General features: G+C 42.8%; 1 protein-coding gene across 4 annotated transcripts; it reads left to right on the forward strand.

The window, feature by feature from the left end:
• The first annotated feature begins 5345 nt into the window (after nt 1–5345).
• On the forward strand, nt 5346–24502 carry mphosph8 (M-phase phosphoprotein 8). 4 transcript variants are annotated; one of them, XM_029711801.1, is made up of 14 exons: nt 5358–5657; nt 8422–8583; nt 8741–9772; nt 9908–9995; nt 10305–10553; nt 10896–11018; nt 11144–11232; nt 21884–22024; nt 22163–22249; nt 22444–22598; nt 22749–22906; nt 22989–23113; nt 23248–23331; nt 23480–24502. In XM_029711801.1, the coding sequence occupies exons 1-14, from the start codon at nt 5568–5570 to the stop codon at nt 23519–23521; spliced, it is 2625 nt and encodes an 874-aa protein (XP_029567661.1). In that variant the 5' UTR covers nt 5358–5567; the 3' UTR covers nt 23522–24502. The 4 variants fall into 4 exon arrangements, with proteins under 4 accessions (XP_029567659.1, XP_029567660.1, XP_029567661.1 ...); XM_029711802.1 differs by having other exon boundaries at nt 5359–5657; nt 10305–10541; XM_029711799.1 differs by lacking the exons at nt 21884–22024; nt 22163–22249; nt 22444–22598; ... (2 more) ...; nt 23248–23331; nt 23480–24502 and adding exons at nt 13564–15931; nt 16164–20762 and having other exon boundaries at nt 5346–5657.
• Nucleotides 24503–26427: the final 1925 nt, after the last annotated feature.

Raw genomic sequence — 26427 nt, forward strand, 5'->3', positions numbered from 1 at the left:
TAGGCAAGGACTCAGCTTTCTGCAAAAGGTTTCTGTAGCTTTATTCAGAGAACGTTCTGGCGTTAGGATAACAAAACAGTCATTATATAGTTCTTGCTTACTTACGCACATGCATTTACACACAATCTGTTGATGACCTGCAACCCCCATAAACTTCTCACACTGTTTATCACCTTCTGGCTCAGCCTGTTCCTTTCCTTCAAGGTTAGGAACAGGCTGAAGTTTTACTCCCTTGACCATCTGCTTCTCTAGCTCTCTATACTAATTGCATACACGCATTTCTTTCCCTCTCCAGTGGTTCCTGGACTTTCCGGAACTAATCAGACCAATCGATCCCTACATTGATCATTACATTGATTATTCATTAACCATGCTGTATGACTAATAATTCATCATGGTTTATTGATTCATTTACCTTTATTAGATAATTCTCTTATCATTGGTATAATTCACTTTATTAAACAGGTTGTTGTTTTACTTCTGACATTTCAGTCCAGCTGAGACCAGTTATGGGTGACTTATAGGTGACCTGTAGATGACCTGCACCAGCCTGACTGGTGAGATGAATGATAGAGGGTGAGGAAGTTGTGTAAACCTGCTACTGACTGCTGGTACCATTGGTACTGGCAAATAATCTGCCATTAAAAAGGCCTATGGCTTTTAAAAAGTATGACCGTATATTCATAAAGAATAGAAATGTAAAGGGCAAATTTAGGTCTGGTAGGCCTAGTCTGTTGGCCAGTATAATTAAGATGCAGGTGTTATTGTCAGTGGCTCGTGAAGGCAGTGTGGACCCATAAACACATCATGGGGTGTGTAATGCTGCGTTCAAGTGCTATCGGAGTTATCGGAAGTTCAGTGGGAAATTTCACTTGAAAGACCGTCCAAGTTGGAGTTACAAGTGGGAAACTGTGAGAAAATGTTGTTGCCCGAGTTGCCGAGTTGTAACGTTTCAGCACAATATTGTTTGGCTAATGTAGCTTGTTTGAACATATATTGTACATTTTAAGCAAGTTAGCTAACTTTACTAAAAATAATTTTAGCTATCTTATTAAGCTAGCTAAAATCTTATTGGTTGAAGAATTGGTCTGACCAAAAATCACATGAACAAAATTAAGTTGTATTTCCGACATCACTAGGAAATAGGAAGCTCAGATGAGCATGTGAATGCAGCATAAAAAAAGACCAAAGGAAAATCTCAATTGCATACTCCTTGCGTCCTCTCCTCGCACTTCGTCTCCTTCTCAAAACTCATTGGATGAGAAAGCCAGAGGTCCCTCCCCTCTGACCTTCTCCTCCAATGAGTTTTGAGAAGGGAAGGAGAATAGAGGATGTGAGGACTATACAATTGAGATCTTCCCCATGTTGAAGTTGCAGGTTAGGAGAGCATTTTAGCTAACCTTAACCCTTTTCGGGACATCAAATCAAAGTTTATTTGTCACGTGCGCTGAATACAACAGGTGTAGACCTTACAGTGAAATGCTTACTAACCAAGAGTGCAAAAAAGGTACATCGTGAACAATAGGTAAGTAAAGAAATAAAAACAACAGTAAAAAGACAGTGAAAAATAACAGTAGCGAGGCTATATACAGTAGCGAGGCTATAACAGTAGCGAGGCTACATACAGGCACCGGTTAGTCGGGCTGATTGAGGTAGTATGTACATGTAGATATGGTTAAAGTGACTATGCATATATGATAAACAGAGGGTAGCAGTAGCGTAAAAGAGGGGTTGGCGGGTGGTGGGTGGCAGGACACAATGCAGATAGCCCGGTTAGCCAATGGGCACTGGTTGGTCGGGCCAATTGAGGTAGTATGTACATGAATGTATATTTAAAGGGACTATGCATATATGATAAACAGAGAGTAGCAGCAGCGTAAAAGGGGGGGTTGGGGGGGCACACAATGCAAATAGTCCGGGTAGCCATTTGATTACCTGTTCAGGAGTCTTATGGCTCAGGGGTAAAAACTGTTGAGAAGCATTTTTGTCCTAGACTTGGCACTCCGGTACCGCTTGCCATGCGGTATTAGAGAGAACAGTCTGTGACTGGGGTGGCTGGGGTCTTTGACAATTTTTAGGGCCTTCCTCTGACACCGCCTGGTGTAGAGGTCCTGGATGGCAGGCAGCTTATCCCCAGTGATGTACTGGGCCGTACGCACTATCCTCTGTAGTGCCTTGCGGTCAAAGGCCGAGCAATTGCCGAACCAGGCAGTGATGCAACCAGTCAGGATGCTCTCGATGTTGCAGCTGTAGAACCTTTGAGGATCTGAGGACCCATGCCAAATCTTTTCGTTTCCTGAGGGGAAAAGGTGTTGTCATTCCCTCTTCACAACTGTCTTGGTGTGTTTGGACCGTGATAGTACGTTGGTGATGTGGACACCAAGGAACTTGAAACTCTCGACCTGCTCCACTACAGCCCCGTTGATGTTAACGGGGGCCTGTTCGGCCCGCCTTTTCCTGTAGTCCATGATGAACTCCTTTGTCTTGCTCACATTGAGGGAGAGGTTGTTGTCCTGGCATCACACGGTCAGGTCTCTGAACTCCTCCCTTTAGGCTGTCTCATCGTTGTCGGTGATCAAGCCTACCACTATTGTGTCATCAGCAAACTTAATGATGGTGTTGGAGTGGTGCCTGGTTACGCAGTCGTGGGTGAACAGGAAGTAAAGGATGGGACTAAGCAAGCACCCCTGAGGGGCCCCGGTATTGAGGTTCAGTGTGGCAGATGTGTTGTTGCCTACCCTTACCACCTGGGGGCGGCCTGTCAGGAAGTCCAGGATCCAGTTGCAGAGGGAGGTGTTTAGTCCCAGGATCCTTAGCTTAGTGATGAGCTTTGTGGGCACTATGGTGTTGAACGCTGAGCTGTAGTCAGTGAACAGCATTCTCACATGGGAAAGGGCAGTGTGGAGTGCGATTGAGATTGCGTCATTTGTGGATCTGTTGGGGCGGTATGCGTATTGGAGTGGGTCTAGGGTTTCTGGGATGATGGTGTTGATGTGAGCCATGACCAGCCTTTCAAAGTAGTAGTAGTCATTTGGGCAGGTTACCTTCGCATTCTTGGGCACAGGGACTAGGCCTACATCAAGCTAATATGAAGTTAGTTAGTTAGCTGATGATATTTCACTTAGCTTTACAGTATGTAAAGTTGGCTAACTAGCTAGCTAGCAACTCATTAGCATACTCACAGTGGCCTGCTTTAGCTAGCGGGCAATCTTTGGGGCAAAGCGTTGTCCAGTGGGCCGTAAGAAAGCCTTTTACTTTAGAATACAACATCCTCATCAAATCAATTGATCATAATAAATATGGCCATAATAACCTAGGCCTATAGCTGCTGTCAGCTATCACAGAGTTTTTAAAGACCTAATGTATTCTCATGGTCAAATATTACAGTAAGGGTCAGATAACTGGTAAGAGTCAGAGACCTGGAAGTGTGGTGCCAGGACAACAACCTCTCCCTCAATGTGAGCAAGAGAAAGGAGCTGATCGTGGACTACAGGAAAAGGCGGGCCGAACAGGCCCCCATTAACATAGACAGGGCTGTAGTGGAGCGGGTCGAGAGTTTCAAGTTCCTTGGTGTCCACATCACCAACGAACTATCATGGTCCAAACACACCAAGACAGTTGTGAAGAGGGCACGACAAAACCTTTTCCCCCTCAGGAAACTGAAAAGATTTGGCATGGTTCATCCTATATAATAGGCGGTGTCAGAGGAAAGCCCAGAAAATTGTCATAGATTCCAGTCACCCAAGTCATAGACTGTTTTCTCTGCTACCGCACGGCAAGCAGTACTGGTGCGCCAAGTCTAGGACCAAAAGGCTCCTTAACAGCTTCTACCTCCAAGCCATAAGACTGCTGAACAACTCTTCTTGAACTGCACTATTGGTTAAGGGATTGTAAGTAAGCATTTCAGGGTAAGGTCTACACTTGTTGTATTCGGCGCATGTGAGAAAGAAAGTTTGATTTGAAGAGCACAATTCTCCAGCGTGCCAGTGGCCATCGAAGGTGAGCATTTGCCCACTGAAGTTGGTTACTATGCTGAACTGCAGTCAGGTCAAAACCCTGGTAAGGACAATGAGCACGCAGATTAACTTCCCTGAGGCCTCCCTGCTAGCTGTGCCACTAGAGATTCTTGGTTCGAGATCATGCACTGTTGCAGCCGTCCGCGAACTGGAGAGCCGTGGGTCGGCGCACAATTGGCCCAGCGTCGTCCGGGTTACGGGAGGGTTTGGCCTGCAGGGATGTCCTTGTCCCATCGCGCACTAGCGACTCCTGTGCCGGGCCGGGCGCAGTGCACGCTGACACGGTCGCCAGGTGCACGGTGTTTCCTCCGAAACACATTGGCGCGGCTGTCTTCCAGGTTAATTGGGCATTGTGTCAAGAAGCAGTGCAGCTTGGTTGGGTTGAGTTTCAGAGGACGCACGGCTCTCGATCTTCACCTCTCCCGAGTCTGTACGGGAGTTGCAGCGACGAGACAAGACTGTAACTACCAGTCTTGTCTCGTCGGGGGGGGGGGTAAAAGTAACAAAAAATTGAATTAAATAAAATAACTTCCCTGAGACGGTTTCTGCAAAAATTATTTGGATGTGTAAACCCACAGTTTCATCGGCTGTTCGGGTTCTGGTCTCAGATATTCCCGCAGGTTAAGAAGCCGGATGTGGAAGTCCTGGGCTGACGTGGTTACATGTGGTCTGTGGTTGTGAGGCCGGTTGGACATACTGCCAAATTCTCTAAAACAACGTTGGCGGCGGCGACTTATGGTACAGAAATTAACATTAAATTCTCTGGCAACAGCTCTGGTGGACATTCCTGCAGTAAGCATTGCAAATTGCATGCTCCCTCAAAACTTGAGACATCTGTGGCATTGTGTTGTGTGACAAAACTGCACATTTTAGTGTGGCCTTTCATTGTCCCCAGCACAAGGTGCCCCTGTGTAATGATCATGCTGTTTAATCAGCTTCTTGAAATGCCACACCTGTCAGGTGGATGGATTATTTAGCAAAGGAGAAATGCTCACTAACAGGGATGTAAACAATTCTGTGCAGAACATTTTAGAGAAGTAAGCTTTTTGTGTGTATGGAACATTTCTGGGATCTTTTATTTCAGCTCATGAAACCAACACTTTACATATTGCGTTTATATTTTTGTTCAGTGTAAATACCACGTTAATGAGAAAATATACCTGGCCATTACAACATATCAAAGATGTTTCACCAAACTTAGTTACTGTTCAACTTTTTCTCCCGTTCTGCTAGCAGGGTTCTCGCCTGCTCATTTCCCACAATACCCTGCACAAGATGGAATGGAGGCGGACCTTCTCCTGCTGACGCCACGTCTGGTGAAAATGCACTGTTAGTTTTCCCCGCCTACTCACACAGCTCACCTAGTCTATCAGCTCCCCCTCTGTAATGTTAACCAGCTAGCTAGTAGCAGAAAGTCGCTGTGGCTAGCGAAGTAAATGAAAAAATAGACATATTGTACTGTAGCTAGTTAGCTAGCTCCGGCCTTGGCTGTAATACCGGCTAAGGCATAATAAGAAAAGTAACGAATAATTGTTTATAACTAACGATAAAATGGCGGAAAAGCCAGAGGCTGGAGACAGCGAAGACGAGGTTGAAGATGTATACGAAGTGGAGAGGATTATTGACATGCGAACGGAGGAGGTAACGAAACTAGATAGCTACTGCTAGGCAGTTTTAGTTAGCCATCTAGCTGAACGTTAGCTTTATCTAGCTACACAATGTGACAACAATGAGACGGTTTAAACACTGGGAACCGTGATTCATTTATTTAAACTGTAAATAGACAACATAGCTAGCTAGAAATGCTAAAATGTCCACGCACAGTTAGCCAACCGAAAGGAAATTGAAATGGCTGCACAACTTGGCCCATACGACGTCCTCTCCTTGCGCTAGGCCAAGGTCGGACCGACTGTTATTCTTTCGCGTTTCTGGACTTCAGCCAGCCCCACTTGCGCAGACTTGCCAAATAAAACAAACTCTCTGTACTAAGCCTTGCACAACCAAGTTGTAATTGTCTTTAATTACCTAGCTACATGTGCTAGTTAATTTGCTATGCTAGTTGGTTAGGAAAGTGCTAACGTTAGCAAACTAGCTAATAGTCTATACATGTTTTATGTAAGTTAGCTAGCTAAATAGCTAGACGTATTTGCGATTAAGCAAATTGTCCACGGTACCTAATAAGATGGTACAGACCAGAGCTATTAAGATATTACTAGCTGTTAGTTTGGCGGATAGCCGTTGATTCTTAGGTAACGTTAACAGTTAGTGTTAAGGGCATGCAGGACATTTTCGACCAGTCTCTAATCGGCAATACTTAAACAATTCCCGACTTGGAAACCACCGCTGTCTTCTACACTTCCATGGCTAGTTGCAGGTTTGACCGTTGGAATTTAGAAAATGCGCTTTTTTTTATTAAGTATTTTTTTTTTCACCATGAAGTAATACAATAATGTGTATACCGCCATCTTGTCTATTTCAAATCTTCTCTCATTGATGGAGAGAAGATTTGAAATGGACAAGATGGCAGTGTACACATTAGTTTGTTGACATGGAACAACTGACTTACCTGGTATGCTAATTGGTGTAGACAGTCAACCATTTTTCTTACGCCAATCCAATGCTTTTTTATGTATAAGGCTAAGTTCACACTTTGGTGAGGGGGGGCAGAGTTTGGCAAAGGTCCCTAACAATCACAGTTGGCTACCACATTTCAGTCTGGTGACATCACTGTACTACACTATAGAGGAGAGCTGCTGAGTTGCCACACAACATGGGCCATGTGTCACTGAGTGCTTAAGCAGTAGGCTCCTCTATTAAAGTGCAAGCAAGAATCTGTGTGTGTGTATAAGTAAAGGGAGAGAATGTGTTTGTGTAGGTCTGATCTGTTTGAGATGGAGAGAGTGTTAGGTGAATGGGAGAAAGAGGATTTCTGAGGCTTGTGATTGTGGCTCAACAGCGATTCAGAGTGAAACACCCAGCCCCGCCAAACCTCCAGAGTTCCGGAAGAAGAGGGGAGGGCAATATTGGATGAGGAGGAGGGTGTTTGGAGAAGTCACTTGCACAGCCAGTTCCTCTTATCTAAATTGCTCTTGAGCTGAGAGTATGAGGGTGGGAAAAAGGAAAACAAAGCCTCTGAGGGAGGCGGGTAGAGAGAAACCTGACTCTCGTTGTGCTTTGTTTACAATCACAACCAGTCATGCACTGTGCTGCAGTCACACGTGTACCTCATTTGAACCAGAACACGTTACTCACATGATACAAACAAGCAAAATCTACTGTCAAAGTAACCAGGTTTTCAGCCAACCTTTTTATGTGAGTAAAGGACATGTTGGATAAAGAATGTCACGACAGGAGTGATGGAAACAGCAAATTTGTCTAAACTTTCCAGATGTCGACAAAACAAAATACGCTAGACAAGGTGGGATCTTTTTGTGAGAAATGGCAGTGGAAGCACCTTTATGTGCTAATATTGATATAATAACCATCATATCAAAATAAACTTGACGTCACGTGATATGTTGTGGTCCTGCCACAACGACCCAGGAAAGCATGTAGTTTATTAGGCTACAGATTAAATACGTTACGATAAACTCCACAGGGTGGTGAAAGTGCACGATGATGAGCTTGATTCTTCTTTCTAATAAATATCTAGGCTCTTATTCTAGTGACATGATGATCATGCTTGGCTGTCATTTGACAAATAGAAATTCTCTCTTTTGTCCAAAATAATCTCATCATGTAGGTAGCCTACCCACACTGTATCTGGAAACTATTGGCTAGAGCCACATGCCAATAGAAGAGTGGGCACATTTGCTATAAAACGCAACATGTTTGTGACAAAACGATCAGTAGAGTTGAAAATGAGATGGAAACCTATTTAACTTGGGAATTTAACCTCAAAAGTTGTTTATGTGCAATATGATATCACGCACAGCCTTTTATCCGCAACAAGTACATTTGATGGAGACATCTCTGGTGGGGAAAATGCGTATATTGTTTTTATGCAGATTTTTGAATATTCACATGAAAATCTGTCGCCAATTGTATGGAAACCTAGCTAGTGTCAGAACGGTTATCCCCTGTGACTGGTTCTCTTTGGTGTCCCAGTGCCCTGGATGGGAAGGAGGGGACTGGGAGTACTGGCTGTGTGCCACATTGCCAGACACAGCCGCTTATCTCCATCTGTTTGTCTCAGATGGAGAGGTCTGAGTAGGCATGGATCAGACTTAATACAAACTCTGTCAGTCTTTTTTATACACACAGGAGGTCTATGAGTAGGTGTAGGCCCAATACAGTCACTCAGTCAGTCTTCATCTTCTGCAATGATATGAAAGAACTGGACTGGTAAAAAAAAAAAAAATTCTCCATATTGCTCTCACCCACTTGTATTTGCCCTTGTCTTTAGGGGGAGGTCCTGTACCGCGTTCGCTGGAAGAACTACTCCTCTGACGATGACACGTGGGAGCCTGAGGCCCACCTGGAGGATTGCAGGGAGGTGCTGCTGGGCTACAAGAGGGCTCTGGCAGAGGCTAAGGTCACGAAAGACCAAGATGCTAAGAAATGCATGGTAAGTCTCACCCAGAAGGATCATAGCCATCGTAAGAAAGGCGAGTCTAATTGTTGGAATGGAAAGTGCTTTATATGACTGACTGTTACATTAACTACCTTTCGAGTAACCAATATCACTTTCAATGGCTGATGTGAATGTCCCCTCTCCTCTGTAGAAGTTGCCCATGAAGAGTGATGTGTTCGATGCTGACTCTGACAGCGACAGTGATATTGACAAGCCCACAGACCTGCATGTTAAGAAGAAGAAAAAGAAGAAGCCCAGAGAAGAGGAGGAGGAGGAGGCACCTCCCCTGAAGGAGAAGAGGAAAAAGAAGAAAGACAAGCGCAAGGAGGACTTCAGGCCTCGTCCGGCACCGGAGTCTGATGAAGAGGAGCTTTCCCCTCCCCCAACCCCTGGCCGCGGAACCAAGATGTCCGACTCCAAAAAGAGATTTGTTGACTCCGATGAAGAGGAAGAAGCCCCTGTGCCCTCCAAGAAGCACAGGAAGGACAAGGCCAAGGATGGAGGGAAGCACGGGAAAAAAGAGAATGGGGAGGAAGGAAAGAAGAAAAAGAAGAAAAAGAAGGATCGAAGGGGTGATCTGGAGTCCACTGAAGATGAGGCCACCGCCCCCCTGGAAGAGGAGCTTAGCGAGGGGCCATCTGAGTCCCAGACGGATGATACCACCACAACGGAAAAGTCTCGCGCTGATGACAAGCCCAAGAATAAGAAGGGTAAGTCAGAACTGAAGCTGCAGGGCATCAAGGACTTCCTTCAGGACAAGAAAGGCAAGAAACTGGAAACTTCGTCGCCAATGCTCTCCGCGAGCGGCCTCGCAAAACTAAAGAGCCTCACTTCCTCCAAGAGCCAGGGCCGGGATGAGCCCACACCAACCTCTGACTCCAGTGACACTCCTGCCCCGGCCCAAGTCCACAAGAAGGCCAAGGGCAAGAGCCACGAGGCCACTCCTGCACCGTCTAAAATTCCCTCTTCCTCATCCTCGTCTTCCTCTTCCTCCTCTGGTGCAGGGGCCAGCACTAGCAAGACTGTGGAGGAGTCTAAAGTTGTAGTGGGTGGGGATAAGGAGCCGGCCGCCTCCACTAACCTGTTTGAGAAGTTCCTGCTGAACTGCGAGGCCAAGGACCGTGTTCCCCGCAAACAGATGGTCCACCAGCCCACCCCCACAGAGAACACTAAACCACCAAAGGTATGCCAAGCAGTTCTGCACTAAATGTACGGGGTTAGTAAATAAATGCTGGTGATATAGCCAGTGGCAGGGCCCGCAAAGTCTATCTTAAGCTGCCTCAAGTAAAATCTTAATATATTTATGTTCAAATTTCAGCTCATAGGGAAAATTGAGAAAAGGACCAAGCCGACAAAGGAGTCACCTGCTCGGAAGCCAGAGCCAGATAAGTCCAAACATACAGACGGTGAGAAACATTAAAAGGGTCCGTTGTTAAGCTTTTATTTTTTTGAATTGTGTATGAATGTAGTGGACGCAGCCACTACATATTGACTCAATCAAGACATAAACAAAAATGTGACTGACATTTTAGTAATTTAGCAGACACTCTTATTCAGAGTAACTTACAGTAGTGAGTGCATACATTTTCATACTTTATCGTACTAGTCCCCCGTTGGAATCGAACTCAACCCTGGCGTTGCAAACTACAAACTCAGCCACACTGGAACCTCTTTTATGCCACCTTTTTATTTGTTTATTTTCCCTTATCTAACAGCATTTCGGCCCAGTCAGAGCCCTGGTGCTATGGAGACTGGTGACAGGGTGGAGGCAGAGGAGGAACCCGCCCAGAAGTCAAAGTTCGGCGGAGAGGACCGGAGGGAGGAGGCTCAACGTTGGGAGAGGAGGACCCAAGAGGATGACAGGAGGAGGAGGAGGAGGGAGGACAGTGAGCCACGTCTCTTCATCGCCTGTGACGACAATCAAGACCCCTTGGAGAGCGCTGACAAGTCTGGTACGCAGTTTGGTACGCCACAGAACCAACAAACATACATACACACATACATACATACATACATACATACATACATACATACATACATACATACATACATACATACATACATACATACATACATACATACATACATACATGCATACATGCATGCATGCATACATACACACAGAAAAGTCAACACACACACACACACGTCTGTTACAAAACCTACCATTATTGCTTACACCTATCCAATCCTTTCAGATCTACACAAGTGTTTAGGGGCAAATGGTTGTTTCTGGATTGAGTCTCTCATAATGGCCATGTGAAATAATACTAAATGTACTATTGGATGTGGTTTATGACTGACAGACAAAGGGCAAGCCTCTCTTAACCTTGGAATGGACCTCAACTTGGACTGGATGACACTGGAGGACTTTCAGAAACATTTGAACGGAGAGGATGAGATTCTCTCTGCTCCACCTCTATCTCCCAGTAAGTGCATACCCTCTTTCTCTCTCATGTTTCCCAGCAGTCTTTCAACATCGGCTGTACATGGACCTCTCTCTTCCACACATGGATGTAGACAACTACTGATGTGAAATCTGTGTGTCCCTCAGGTGAGCTGCGGGATGCAGTGAAAAGTGGGGATTACATGTCTGTGAAACTTGCACTCAATTCCAAAGAGGACTACAATCTGGACCAGGAGGTACGTTCTGTGTTCCAAAGAGAGTACCTCTCACCTGCATTCTCCCCCCTGCTTTGCTCCTGTCTTTGGGGAGCCCCAGCTGTTCCACATATTTATTCAGTCCCAGTACAAGCACTAACTAGTCACAACTAGTCAATTAAAGATGTTTTTACCTTTTGTTAGAGTAGCCTGTGTGTGTGGCTATACTTGTGAGTTCATTCAAATGAGGACCATTTTGCGACATACATCACAGTTCTCTTCTCATAAGCTTTAGCTTTGTTCTCGGGTTTTCCAACAAAATAACTTACGTTAACCAACTTGGGGTGGCAACAGATTCGCTTTTGATACATATGTTTAGCTATTGCATATACGTCAGCACCAAGTACCATAATTAATTACTCAATTAAAGCCACAATATGTTACTTTCATTCCAGAAATGACTGCAGGCGCAGTACAAAGGACTGGAAATTTAAGTTACAGATTGCTGCTTTAATTAAATGTATTGTGTAGAATGAATTTTCATTTAGCCAGTTTGGTTCAAACATAGATACAACTGGATCAACTTAACTTAGCCATCGAGTTATAAAACAGTTTAAATATTGGATATAACGTGAGAGCCAGTAATGGCATGCAGAGGTTGAATACCAGGACATTGAAAGAGAGAATCCGACTACAGTACCTGCTGACTGTATCCATTGAGGACCGCTAAGCAATCAAAGGTAAGCAGATTATCCCTTTTAACTACTCAGTTATTTCATTTAGCCTAATGGAGCTACAGATTGTTTTGTAAAGATGTGTTAAGCTTGAATAGGAAAATGCAGTTAGTAAAATGTAATGTTTATTACATTGCTTTAAAAACAAGTTTTGCCTATTATCATACCTAATAAACTGTTGTGCCAACTTTGTCTGGCAATGAATAAATCCAAGCTTTATATTGCATTGAATGTTTGTTGTTGTGCACAGTTGTCAGATAATTGTCATACGTTACTATGGAGACAGCTAAAGTGGTCTCAGACAGATATTATCTTCTCATTAACAGACAAAGAACATGATGAGCAAGAGGTCAAAGAAGCTATAAGATACAACATTTACCTCAGGTACAGTAATGCCTTCAGAAAAGTATTTTTGCACCACCGCAGAGCATGTAAAACTGCTGCGGACATAGCAGTACTGACATTTCACTCATCTTCATTATCGACAATGAATAGCCGAAAAGCTAAAATAAAAAACCTTCCTTAGTCACTCATTACAATACCAGTTTGCACATTTCAGCTTTTGCCATAGTTGTCTTTGTGTACAATAATAATTAAATATGAATCGAACAAAACCTTCACAGTTTAACAAACTACTGCCATAAGCATGTATTCTATTAACAAAATATGTATTTACATAGGCTAATATTACTTTCCCAGTTACATTATTATTTTGTTTGGGTTATATTGGTTGTCCAATATAGCTTTGTTTATTATTACAATTTATAAGGACTCAATAGTATTAGTGTGGACCAATCAGTGTTTTTAAGGGCCTGCTGAAAATATATTATATTTCTGAAACGTTCTGCTGCAACTGTAACTGTTGGGCAAGTACCAGAATTCATTTGGACCAGAGTTTGTTTTGCATCTTTATAGGCGGCCAAACACTCCAGGATCTTATTCAGGTCTATTTGTGAAAACACTTTTAAATCACCCACCAAACGCTCATCATTGCATGTAGGTCACAAAATACTGAATATATTGAGGATTCAAAACAGTCATTGGCAAAATGAGGTTAGAAGCCTAGTTGCATGGCGTTTTCTTTTCTGTACTTTCCTCGTCTCCATGCAGCATCTCATCCAACATCACATTATTAATTCCTCATCAGACATATTTACAATGTCAAAACGTTGTAGTTCGCTGATTTAATACAATAAAGCCATAAACTATTCCTTGAATGGGTCACATGTGGTTTTTTTTATTATTGAAGAATTCAGTCTACACGCAGTTTGGTGCTGTGTAACCATTGCATTGATTCTTGCTTGACTGTGATTGAAGTTGAGAGCATTGTTGAGGTGCTCTTAGGCGATCATTTGAATGACTCACAATGTGTACTGTACATGTTTTCAATGAGCAGTACTATGAGGTTTTCACGATTTTAGATTTCTCTGCGTATGAAACAGGGCAGGGGACGCCAGCTTTGTCTAGTATGATGGTATAGTTGATCTAATTTCTCTTTGCCACAAAAGTTAAACACTAACTCCCAACAGCTATGAAGCTGCTTGTTTTACGTCCCACTTTTCATACATTTGAAACGAAATGCATCATGAGATTAACCTTTCATAAGTTATGAATCTTACGTTTACTTGTTCTTTTACAGGCATACACTGTTGAACAGAAGAGTTTAAGTGGCAAAGAGAAGAGTTTAAATGAGGAAGAGGATATTTTAAATGTGGAAAAGAAGACTTTATGTGATGAAGAGAAGCCTTTATGTGCAGCAGGGAATCCTCGCAGCCTGGGGAATCCTCGCAGCCTGGGGAATCCTCGCAGCCTGGGGAATCCTCGCCGCAAAAGGAATCCTCGCCGCAAAAGGAATCCTCACCGCAAAAGGAATTCTCTTTGCAAAGATGAGATTCCTCTATGCGAAGAGAATTATTTACACAAGGAAGAGAAACATTGTCTACACAATAAAGAGAAGACTTCATGTGGTGAAGATAATATTTCATGTGATGTGGAGAAGACTTTATGTGACATGGAGAGAGCTTTATGTGACATAAAGAAGGGTGCTGATGAAAGCAGTTCGAGTGGTGACGAGATTCACGAAAACAGTTCAGGTGATGAGGTAGAACGACAAAGACTTGATTCAAGCGTTCCAAGTGGCTCAGATCCTCTTCCATCTAATGCAGAAAGCTCATGCGAGGATGAATATGAGCAGGACCCTCCAAAAACGGCACAGGCTAAAAGAACTTGCCGCAAAATATTTGCGCCACGGAAAGGTACACGGTCAAGCTTACGTTCCAGCACAAAAATGACAGTCAGCGCATGTAGTACGATAGATGATGATGATGATGATAAGGGAAAATTGGACAAAAAGTACTTCTGCCTGTATTGCAATGAACCACACCACAACATTGCAAGACATTTAGAAAGGATGCACGCAGAAGAAGCAGCTGTTGCTCATGCTATCAGCTTCCCAAAACTCTCCAAAATCAGGTCTTTGTTGCTTGACCAACTCCGTAACAAAGGCAACGATCAACACAACTTAGAAATTCTTCAATTTGGAGACGGTGAAGTTGTGACAAAGAAAATACCCTCTTACAGTGGTGCTTCTGTGCGTGACTACCTACCCTGCCAACACTGTGTAGCTTTTTTTAACAAAATGGATTTATGGAAGCATGAGAGCACATGTAATGCCAGAAAAGGACAAGATGAAACGAGGGGAGGAAAAAGAGTGAGGATCCAGGCTGCGTCCTCTCAACTTGTTCCATTGCCTGTCTATTCTACTGGAGGATGTGAAGAAATAATACACAATATGAATCAAGATGACATCTCATGCCACATCAAAAATGATCCCCTGATATGTAAATATGGCAATGCACTATCTGCAAAGCATGGTCATGCCAAGTCACAGTTTACTTACATTGGTTCAAAAATGAGGGAATTGGCTAGATTTGTACTTAATGTAAATGAGATGGACTGTGATGTCCAATACTTGCATGAAGTATGTGTACCATCCAAATTCAAATTGGCTGTTCATGCTGCCAGGAAAATGAGTGGTCATGACCCTGCCTCCGACAGGTACAAGACCCCATCTCTTGCTTTGAAGATTGGCTATTCCTTGAAAAGAGCTACTGAAATAGCTTTTGGGGAGAGTCGTATGACAGAGGACCGTGAGGCAGAGGAACAAGCCAAAAGGTTTATTGAACTACTTGAAAACGATTGGAATAACTGTTTTTCCGGTCTATCCCTCAGTGCTGTCCCTCAGTGTGATGAAGTTGATGTGTCTTCACTAACTGAGGATTTGATCAAACTTCAGAAGTTTCTCAAGGTTGCAGAGGACACAGCGAAGAAAGAATTGCTGGAGAACCCCACCAACGCTGTCTGGAAAAAGCTCAATGAAACTCTTCTTGCAGAAATAGCTCTCTTCAACAGAAAAAGGACAGGGGAAGTTGCGAAAATGCTGTTGGAAACGTACACAAACAGGAAGAAAGCTCCAGCTAGTGCAGACATTTTCAATAACCTCTCAAGGCTGGAGCAGGAGCTTGGTGACGACAAATTAACCAGGTTGGAAATAGAAGGCAAAAATGGTAGGAAAATGCCAGTCCTACTAACGGAGAGGATGATCTCATCTCTTGAGATCCTTATTGCAAACAGAGACAAAGTTGGTGTGTCAAAGGACAACCCTTATGTCTTTGCACGTAGCCTGGATGCAGCAAGCTACATCAGAGGGTTTGACTGTCTGAGGAAGTGTGCACATGAGTGTGATGCAAAGAATCCTGAAAGTCTGATCCATGCGACAGTGAGGCAAGAGGTTGCTATCCATTGCCAAATACTAAACTTGAATGAAAGTGAATTGGATCAGGTGGCAAAGTTATTGGGACATGACACCCAGGTCCATAAAGAGTACTACAGGCTCTCTGAAAATGCAGCACATCTAGCTGAAATCAGCAAATTGCTGCTTGCAATGGATCAGGTTCCAGTGGTAATTCCAGTGCCATCTGAGGAAAGGGTTGTTTCTCCTACATATGGTGAGTATTAGTTGCTTTACAGGGTATTTGGAGAAAAATGTGGTTTAAGGGGTTAAATTATAAATTCAGTGGAAAAATCTGTTGTTTTTGTACATTTACATGTTCACTAGACCTACATTTTTGAGAAGCTGGCAACTTATTACTCTATAGTGTTTGCTCTGTTCCTCTTCACAATATATGATAATGGCACATGTTCATGAATCATTTTCTTCTGTTTCTATTCATTTCATAGGGACATCTTCTGCAGGGACATATCCAGCGGGGACAGATACTGGAAGGACATATCCTACCGAGACATGTCCTACTGGGTCATCATATCCTACAGAGACATATTCAGCAAAGTCATATACTGTGGAGGCACAGCCTTCAAGGTCATATCATGCTGGGACATATCCTGAGAAGTCATACCCTTCAGGATTACAATCTGCGATGCCATATTCTGCGGGGACAGATTCTGCAAGGGCATATCCTACCGTGACACATCCTGCAGGGACCTATCCAGCAGGTTCATATGTTGCAGGGACATATACTGCAGAGACACATGATGCAAGATCATATCCTGCAAGTGCTTATGCTTCGGGGACGAATCCTGTCAGGTCATATCCTGAAGGGACATATCCTGCGGGGACACATTTTGTGGGTACACAACTTGCTAGGTCATATCCTGCCGGAACATATCCTGCACAGACACTTCCTGCACAAACACTACCAGCGCATACAGTTATTACGCCAACACTTCATGCCCAGACACTTCCAACGCAGACGCTTCCTGTTGGGGCAGTTCCTGAGGGGACAGGTTCTGTGGGGAAGGGTAAGGTGGGCACAGTGTGGAAACGGAGACCGTGGAGTGATGCTGCTAAGGCTGCGGTGAAGCGTCAGTTGGGACACTTTATCTCATTGATGGAGGTTCCAGGTAAACGGGACTGTGAAGTATGCCTCCACAATGAACCAGCTGTACGAGACAGGACTTGGAGGGACATCAAAAACTATGTGCACAACACAGTAAAATCTATTAAAAGGAAAAAGGGTCTTACAAGAGTGGACCCCACCCAACAGACAAAGAAAGGAGCGGCAAAAAAAGAAAAAGAAACGGAGGCAAAGAGTGCTAAGGAAAGAGTTGGTGGAACAACGACCGTATCTGCACAGGAGAGACTAGAGGCAGGTCCTGTTGCAATACCAAGGAAACAGAAAATTTGGGGTGATGAGGCTCAGGCTGCGGTCAGGCGGCAGCTAGGAGACTTCACTAAACTGATGAAGATTCCAGGTAAAAAGGAATGTGATGCATGTATTGCAGCTGAACCAGTTCTACAAGGCAGAACATGGAAAGATGTAAAAAACTATGTGCATAACACATTAATGACAATGTGCAGGAGGCATATTTCAGGCAAACAAAACATGGATAGTGAAAAACCAATTCCTGTGACACAGAAACCAGGGGTGCAACAGAGTCCAGTTGTGCATCAGAAACCAGGGGTGCCGTTGGGACATCCAGAAGATCTTCCTGTTTATCTGTCCTTATGATTACCTTGAACTAGTTTGAAAACCTCCCACGGATGGAGAAAGAAGAAGATAGCTTTTGATTTAATCTGACCATCCTTGGTCACTCTGATCTCACTTTGTGACGTAGAGCAAGAATGAAGTATCTACTTTATTCTACGAACGTATCCGTAGCAACTACATAGTGATATATTATGCATGCAAACTTGTTTCACAGATTGAAATTCTCAACTACAAAATTCCATTGTCACAATGCATTATGTGGTACCAAAACTCAGTATTTTGGCATGGGCTACACATTTGCAACCTTGGAGAAAGGAGGCAAGGAAGGATGGAATCATACCTGTTTGTTATGAAATAATTCCAATGGCCCTTTACAAAGGCTGTCAAACTGAATCTCCTGGGTCAGCAATGGCAACAAGGCCTCATGGATGTACATTTGGAATCCAAACGCACCACATGTTTCGATTGAACCATGTTGCATAAAAATGGCCACAATAACTGACTGAAATACAGTATATGCTCCACATGGATAGATAACATGTACCAAGTACAGTGCATAATGTTTAGTTTCTTTTTAACAACTTCGTAGATTGTTGTGCAAATCTAAACAGTTAAACTGTTGACTTTAGCTTTTTGATCACAATACTGGTATACTTTACTTTCACCAAATGGATCTGGATCCAGATGTACAAAATGTTTTGTGTGGATGTCTAGGTTAGGTTTTGAGTAAAAACAACTGACCAGCAAACCTGGGAATTTAGCAGGTTATTCCTGGTAGAAGTGCGGTGTGAATGGGTTTCAGGGCTCCGTCTGTGCTAGCTGCACATTCTACATTGTCACCTCACTCAAACCTTCCTATTTTTTGGGTGGATAATATGATATGGTCAAACAGTAAAGTTCATTATCCTCATTCCTGTAATATTAGTGTCTGCCCTCCTGCCCCTGCTTCGCTGGGGCCTACTGATATGATAAGTGAGCCACTCTCCTCTCTGGTAGAAAAACATTTGTTCTGGTTGTACAACAATGAGGTCTCAGCTTTCTGTAGGTATACTTTTCTAAACTCAATATTGAGCTCAGTAGCAACTATTTTACAAACAATATTTTATATGGCTTTCAGATACGGAGTGGCGAGTGAAATACGCATCGAACATTGTGAGGGCATATAGGTCTCATTGGGTAGCCTACAACTGCAGAGTTTTTTTCAGGACATTACATTTATTGATTTAATACATGGCTACTAGTAGTGGGTATCATATTTAGAGTTAGCAATCTAATGTGTTTTGAATTTCCACTTCCACAGATGTTGAATTAGCCCCAAATGTATGTTGTAGATGAAGGCAAATTCATCTTTATTGAAAAAGGAAAAACATTCAAATATAAAAACAATATCCATATTGTCAACCCAAAATTCATGCCAATCATGGGATTAGGTTGCACATAAAAATATCTTGAATCATGCATTCCTGATTGGACATGTTAGATTAAACAACTTATTTCTTGAATAGCATCTCGGTGTAGTCTATTACAAAAAATAACTATGACTGACTTTATAAGATGATTACAAACATTTTATTTTGCATGACGCTGCAATTTTTGTAGGTTGAGACTAAATCATGGGCTGGTGCCACCAACTGAAAAAGTTACGCACAGTTCAGATGCCAAATGTATGGCGAGTCGAACTGAATAGAAGTTAAAAGCAGGCTGGCATGGTTGAGAGCTTTTCTTGACTTACCAACTGTGCAGACTTTCTTGTTGGTTTTGGGTTGAATTCAGGCATAACAGTGACCTTATGTGTTGAAGAAACCACAAGGTTTATTGCACTAAAAGGGCAAAGTCTGACGAGGCGCACTGCGTGGTTTCACATGGCACTCTATCCCTGCTCCTCCAAAGAGAAAGTTACATATTGTTTTGTTCGGTGCGGCGATGGAGCGGTGTATGAAATAGGGCCTAGTGCCACCAGGGGAAAATGCTAGTCTGGAGCCATGGGTTTACGTACGAAATTTGTGCCCAGCGAAGAGAGTATGGCTTGATGTTTGAGCCGCTTGAAATCCAATCATGTCAAGAAGAATGTTTAGATGAAGACAGCTCCATTGTAAATTGTTACTTATTATAAATACACTATTCATACTCGATTGCTTTTGAAGCATGGTTGAGTTTATTATCATGGATATTGTACTTGTTATTAACGTTAGCGAACTAGCTATCTAGTATTCCTAGCTACCGGTATGTATCAGTAGTTTTTTTAATATTTGTTTTTATACATATATATATATATATATTATTTTTCTCCCCAATTTCGATCTCATCAGTGACACGTTCAGATCCTATCAAAGGGCCCATTTATGGATGCATCCCAATTTTCCACCCTTCTCCCAAAGTGATTGGGAGTGTGCAAGTAAACTCTTTGAAAGAAGTATGGAATCCGCACTCAGCGTGAGTGATAGCTGATGGGTTTGGCAAGAACGGGTGCACTTTTATTAGCAATCCCTTTACATCGCAGGTTTATGTGTGAAGGCTAGTTTATGGTTCCTAAACCGAAGCCTTGTTTATGGTCACTAGTAACTTTACAGTAATGGTCACTAAAGTTGGATGACTTCCCATCCAATTTGAGGCAATTTTTGGTTCTCTTATCCACTCCTTTGGCCAAAGGTTACTATTGATAACTGAAATCTGTCTTAACAATTGGAAACAGATCCTTTGTTCTGCATGTGGAATTGGTTTCAGAGATTCACACACACAACCTAGGCTATTTCTCTTATACATGTATTTTCTACTAAATATGATGTGAATTATTAGGCATTAGCTGAACATGTACTTGTTTTATTGCTTCTTGTCAAACGATAAACATTTCAACTTTTTAAATGTTGCTATTATTCACTACGGTCTTAACCATATTGATTCACAGTAGCTGTTTAAGTTCCTCAACACTAATTTAGGCTGACTAACTTGTATAAGGTTTGACGGCTGTTGCTTCTCTGTATTATTTGATCTGCTTGCCTACTAGATAATTTTACTATTGCAAGTAAACCTCTCTGTTGCTTCTAATTGGATCAAGGAGGAATAATGTAAATAAATGAGTTCATAGTTGTCAGTTCATGTTGTTACTGCATAAGATCTGCCACAGTGTTAGGTGTTAACTGAGAACAATTGTCAGGGGTTTAAACCACACCCCACTATTTACTGTCTAATGACCATGGACATCATTGCTTAAATAGTTTTTATCACCAACATGTATTTGTTATCAAGCTGCCTTTTGTTACCACCTGGTGCTTATTGTGTTTATTGTAAGATACTATATTTGCGCCGTTAATAAATTGTTACTTGACGTAAACTTTCTAAGCCGCAAGACATGCTCTTTCAGCCTACTTGATGTCCATCATTAGTGTTCCAACAGGGATTTGGAATTGTAACGGTTATGGAAAACAGCTTTGAGATTTCATGATGTTGTAATACTAGGAATCTACACTACATGACAAAAGTATGTGGACACCTGCTTGTCGAACATCTCATTCCAAAATCCCCCCCCCCCTTTACAATTGGCACTATGCATTCAGGCAGGTAGCATTCTCCTGGCATCCGCCAAACCCAGATTCGTCCGTTGGACTGCCAGATGGTGAAGCATCATTCATCAGAGAACACATTTCCACTGCTCTGGAGTCCAATGGCGGCGAGCTTTACACAACTCAAGCCCACGCTTGGCATTGCGCATGGTGATCTTAGGCTTGTGTGTAGCTGTTCGACCATGGAAACCCATTTCATTAAGCTCTCGACAAACAGTTATTGTGCTGATGTTGCCTCTAGAGGCAGTTTGGAACTCTGTAGTGAGTGCTGCAACAGGACAGAATTTTTACGCACTTCAGCACTCGGCGGTCCCGTTCTGTGAGCTTATGTGGCCTACCACTTTGCAGATGAGCCGTTGTTGCTCCTAGATGTTTCCACTTCACAAAAAAAGCACTTACAGTTGACCGGGTCAGCTCTAGCAGGGCAGAAATTTGACGAACTGACTTGTTTGAGAGGTGGCATCCTATGACGGTGCGATGTTGAAAGTCACTGAGCTCTTCAGGAAGGCCATTCTACTGACAATGTTTGTCTATGGAGCTTGCATGGCGGTGTGCCCGATTTTATACACATGTCAGCAACGGATGTGGCAGGAATAGCTGAATCCACTCATTTGAAGTGGTGTCCACATACTTTTGTAAATATAGTGTATCACCATTGCTCAGTGCTTTATGCTTTTATGTACTTAAAAACCTTTTGGATGAAAAGACAACACCCTAGGTAAGTCGATAATAGTTCACTTTTTTGAAAGCTAAACTTCTCTTTTTTTAGTTCTATAAACAATTAGCTGTACAGATACATTTTGATTCCTGCCCCCCTCCCCATAGTGTTTGCTACCAGAGGCTTTGGAAAGCGTTGGTCCTCAGTAATGAAGGAGTTTGTTGCCTCCTGCAGGACTCCAGCGGTATGTCCCTGAGTATGTTGGCAGCAGCAGGGGGACAGGATGACATCCTGAGGTTGCTGATAAAGAAGGGGGTGAAGGTGAACGGACGGCAGAAGAACGGAACCACTGCCCTAATGCACGCTGCAGAGAAGGTAAAACAGGATGGACTGGTTTAAACCGCCTCATTACAGTCAGTCTACACACATGTATACACTACTCTTGTTTGTGTGTAAATGTCTTATGCAGGGTTTACTTACTTAACACTCTATCCTTTCTTTTTTTCATTTCAGAACTTCCTGACCACAGTTGCTATCCTCCTGGAGGCAGGGTCCTATGTCAACGCTCCGACACTGGGAGGAGAGACGGCTCTGATGAAGGTACGGAAGAGGAAGGAAAAAAACGGGGGCGATGAAGACAAATGCTGTGTTTAATTAGAAATCAACATATCACCCCTGCAGCACAGAGATTAAGTTAATCAATGACCCCTATTTGTAAATATCCTTATTTCTGCTAAAGTCCTGTGTGACAGACTTATCGCAATAGTTCCTTACCAGTAGCCTCTGTTCTTCAGGCTTGTAAGAGGGGGAATGCTGACGTGGTGCGCCTCCTACTGGAGTACGGGGCCGACTGTAACATCCTGTCCAAACACAAGAATACGGCCATGTACTTCGCCAAGGTTAGCAACAACCTGCTTGTGTACGACCTCATCAAGGACCACATCAACATGTGAGTGTGGCTGCCATGTCTCTCTTGCTCTGTAAACTTATGAGTTAGTATGTCTAAATAAAGGTACATATGTAACAGAGTTAAGATGGTATACTGTAACCCCACATACTGTTAGCAGCAAAGTGATATCTTATTCTCCCTCACACACAGGTTATCAAGTGTGGCAGAGGACACTATCCGGGCATTCTTTGAGACTCGGCTGGCCCTGCTGGAGCCGGTGTTCCCTCTGGCCTGTCACAGACTGTGTGAGGGACCAGACTTCTCTCTGGAGTTCGGCTACAAACAATCGCCTCACACACCTGGAGAGGGTAGGATACACCTACAAACAGTACTAATCACCTGCACACACTGTATTGGGGGTTAGGGAAAACATGTAATCTCTCCTTCCAGGCTCAGGTATCCTGCTCTTCATCTTCCATGCTAACTTCCTGAGTGAGATCACAGCCAGGCTGTGTGGGCCCTGCAGTGTCCACGCCGTGGTGCTCAACGACAAGTTCCAGCTGCCCATCTTCCTGGTGAGTCTCATTCTAGATCAGGAGTACTCCTGGTCTGGAGAACGGTAGATTTAAAAAATATATATATCTATTTCTACCTCATAGTTGATTGATTCATGTCACTGATCTTTTCCTCTTTCAATTACACCCCACAGGATAGTCACTTCATCTACTCATTCAGCCCAGTGCCAGGCATCAACAAACTGTTCATTCGCCTGGCGGAGTCACCTACAGCCAAGGTACACACACACACACACATACACACACACAGCAGAGTAACTCATGGCCATGGTGAGAGGGAGTCTAAGCCCAGTTACTGTAAAATACTGACAAGTTGTTAAATTAAATTTGACCAATACATTTGATTGATGAAATCTTTCTCCCCAGGTGAAGCTTCTCATCTGTGCATACCGTGTTCAGCTACAGTGATGCGTAGCACCTGCCAAGTTCAGAGTTTCCAAGCTGCCTGGACCCCAAGCACAGCATGGGAGAGTCACACAGATACCAATATTCACACATGTGCAATCACACAACATGAAGAACAGTTTGAGACACACACCAGGCTACCTTCATATAAAGTTGTTGGACATTAAGCATCCACCCAGAGTTTGAGAGACTGTTTCTCTGGCAGAGGATTAAAGGACAAGAACCGCATATCAACCCTGTCCATTGACCAATCATGTATATTTCTGTGTATACGATTAATACTCTAACTGAAGTCTTTGAGTTCTGCTTTTGTGTATGCGTAGGGGAACAATAGCCTGATGTTTTGTTTGTGCTCTTGATGGCATCACAGGCAAGGAGTTAATGTCAGATTCTTTGGACCAAGTTAATGCTTTGCCCAATTATACCGTTTTAGAAATGAAAAGATGTTGCCTTTCTGGAGTTGTCTATATTTTATTGCCTGTACATACAGGTGTGGAATGTCAAGTTTGAAGGATGTTTGTTGATTTAGGCACATTTGCCACTGTTGGAGTGGGTTAAAGTATAGCATGATGCTTCAGATGTAATTTTACTGAAGGGCTAATGTGTCACTCCTTATGAGTGAAGAATCCTGCTTCTTGGGATTGGAGGAAAACACAAAAGATGAATAGTCTAGGACTACATGAGAGCTTTCAAGAATGCATGATTTTAACTACTTTATCAAAATAGACATCCAGATCGCTTGTAAAGGTAGTTTTTGCGATGATGATAATGCAGAGCACATCCTGGCAATGATCTGCCTTGCTGACATACAACAGATATGGGATAAACATTTATCCATGATAATCTACTGTAATATGAACAGGAATTAATTTGATATGAGGATTCCTTCTGCCTTAATAGCCACATCGTTGAAATAATTTCCCCATTTGTGAACTGCTGTGAAAACTGGCAACTTAGTAAAACGGTGAAATTCACCAAAGGATACCCATGTCTGTAGTTTATTCTGAAGATATGTCAAATGTAGGCTCAGAAGTACAAGCGTATCCTATCAGTCCTTCCCGGAAGAGTTTTGAAATCTGCCACACCTTTTGAATCAGGTATTGTTTTCTCAAAGGAGAAAAGGATGCAAACATAAAAATGTTTTGCATCTATACAATGTCTTGCACAACTAGCTAAATTAGTTTTAATCACTTTATACGTTTATTTTGGCATTCTACCTTTTGCATTTGGAGGAGAGTCATTTCATATGGTTCGTGTTATCTGGGATCCTTTGGATGTCCCTACCCAATTTGAAGTTGAAATGTAAAATGGTAAGGGTTATGTTAAGTGGCGTTTTTAGCATTTTAATCTTTGTGGGGAAAACAAAACAAAAAAACATAGATGCAAAGCCACAAGACTAATCAGTACATGACTTGCACTATAACGGTGACAAAAGCTGCCCACAAACTGTAAAGCTCTACATAAAGCTGTCCCAACAGCAGAGCTTTCTTTTCAGCACCATGGAGTGAATCCTTACCACCGCTACACCTGGCTATCAGTAGAGCCTTGTCTGGCAACGAAACAGTTCACTCAGCCTCATTTATTGCCTTTAAAAAAAACATAGCTGATATGGCTGACTTGTTTAAACAAATCTGGTTTCTTCTGACAATTGAGATGTACAAACTATAGCATAAGGGAACGACGAGGCACTAATTTTGATTAAGACATATTACATTTATGCAGTAGCATACAATACATTTTTGGACTCACTTTGGTGTGCTCTGCTCAGATCCTTCTTGTGGGCAAATTTTGTCATCAAAGTCTGGCATTCTCTGGCTTTATGGTGCTTTCAAGACAACTGGGAACTCTGGGGGAAAAAAACAAGGTTGAATCATGACGTCAATGATCTTCAGGTCGGAGCTCTAGAAAGAGGCCAGAGTTGGAATTCTGAGTTGGATGACTGTTCAATACGTACTTTCCCAGTCGGAGCTTGTTTTCCAAGTTCCCAGCTGTCTGGAATTCACTGAAGTCTGAGATTCCCAGTTCTGTGTTTCCAGTTGTTTTGAATGTGGCAGAAATCATGCTGGATTGACAGCATGGCCAATGTATTCAACATTTTCTGACCTATGGTGTTGGATGTGAATGTTTATCCTTTTAAGCTTGGAAAAGAGACCCTTAAACCCAGACTTGGAACCCACACCCACTCCACTGAATAGCAGGCTAGTGATTGCTTTGCAATGCTTGCAGTTAGCCACTGATACCTTCCAAATCACTCATTGTTGAATTTGCAATTTACAACTTGTGTAATGTTTATGTCCAATGGCCGATGAGCACCAATACGGTTTATCTATAATTGCTCTTCATATGGCAAGGATTTGCCAGTAGACTGTTGTATTGAATAATGATGATGACTGCTTGTCTAGCTTGCTAGCTAAGATTTTGAAAGTATGATGTTGACATGATCAGCCCAATCAAAGCTACAGTAGATATGTCGTCATTTTATCTGTGGCCAATAACCTTGAGCCTTCTTTGATTGGCACTTCTAATTTAAATCTAAGGCAGCACCCAAGGCGCTTGAATTTTCAAGCTCTCCTCGTAGATTTTGCGGTGAGGTAGTGTCCCCATGAGTGAAAGAACACTGAGCCAATCACGTCACAACTAGAGAACATTACCAACCCCTACGCTTTTTATTTTCTGCTGGCTGCCCTACCACCACAGAAAGCACTGAGCTTGGCTGAATCACCTGCATTTTGGAGCTGCCTTACTCAAGAAATGAGAAAAGAGACCATGTTGTATGCTGCTTTGTTAACTCAATTATTCATTTTTTTACATTTACAAACTGATGTGTGACACGTATTAAGGCCAACATAACATGCAAAGCAGGGAACTAGAAACACAAATAAGATATATATATATATTAATTTAGCTAA

Source organism: Salmo trutta, chromosome 24, assembly GCF_901001165.1.
Source record: "Salmo trutta chromosome 24, fSalTru1.1, whole genome shotgun sequence".
Lineage (NCBI taxonomy): Eukaryota > Metazoa > Chordata > Actinopteri > Salmoniformes > Salmonidae > Salmo > Salmo trutta.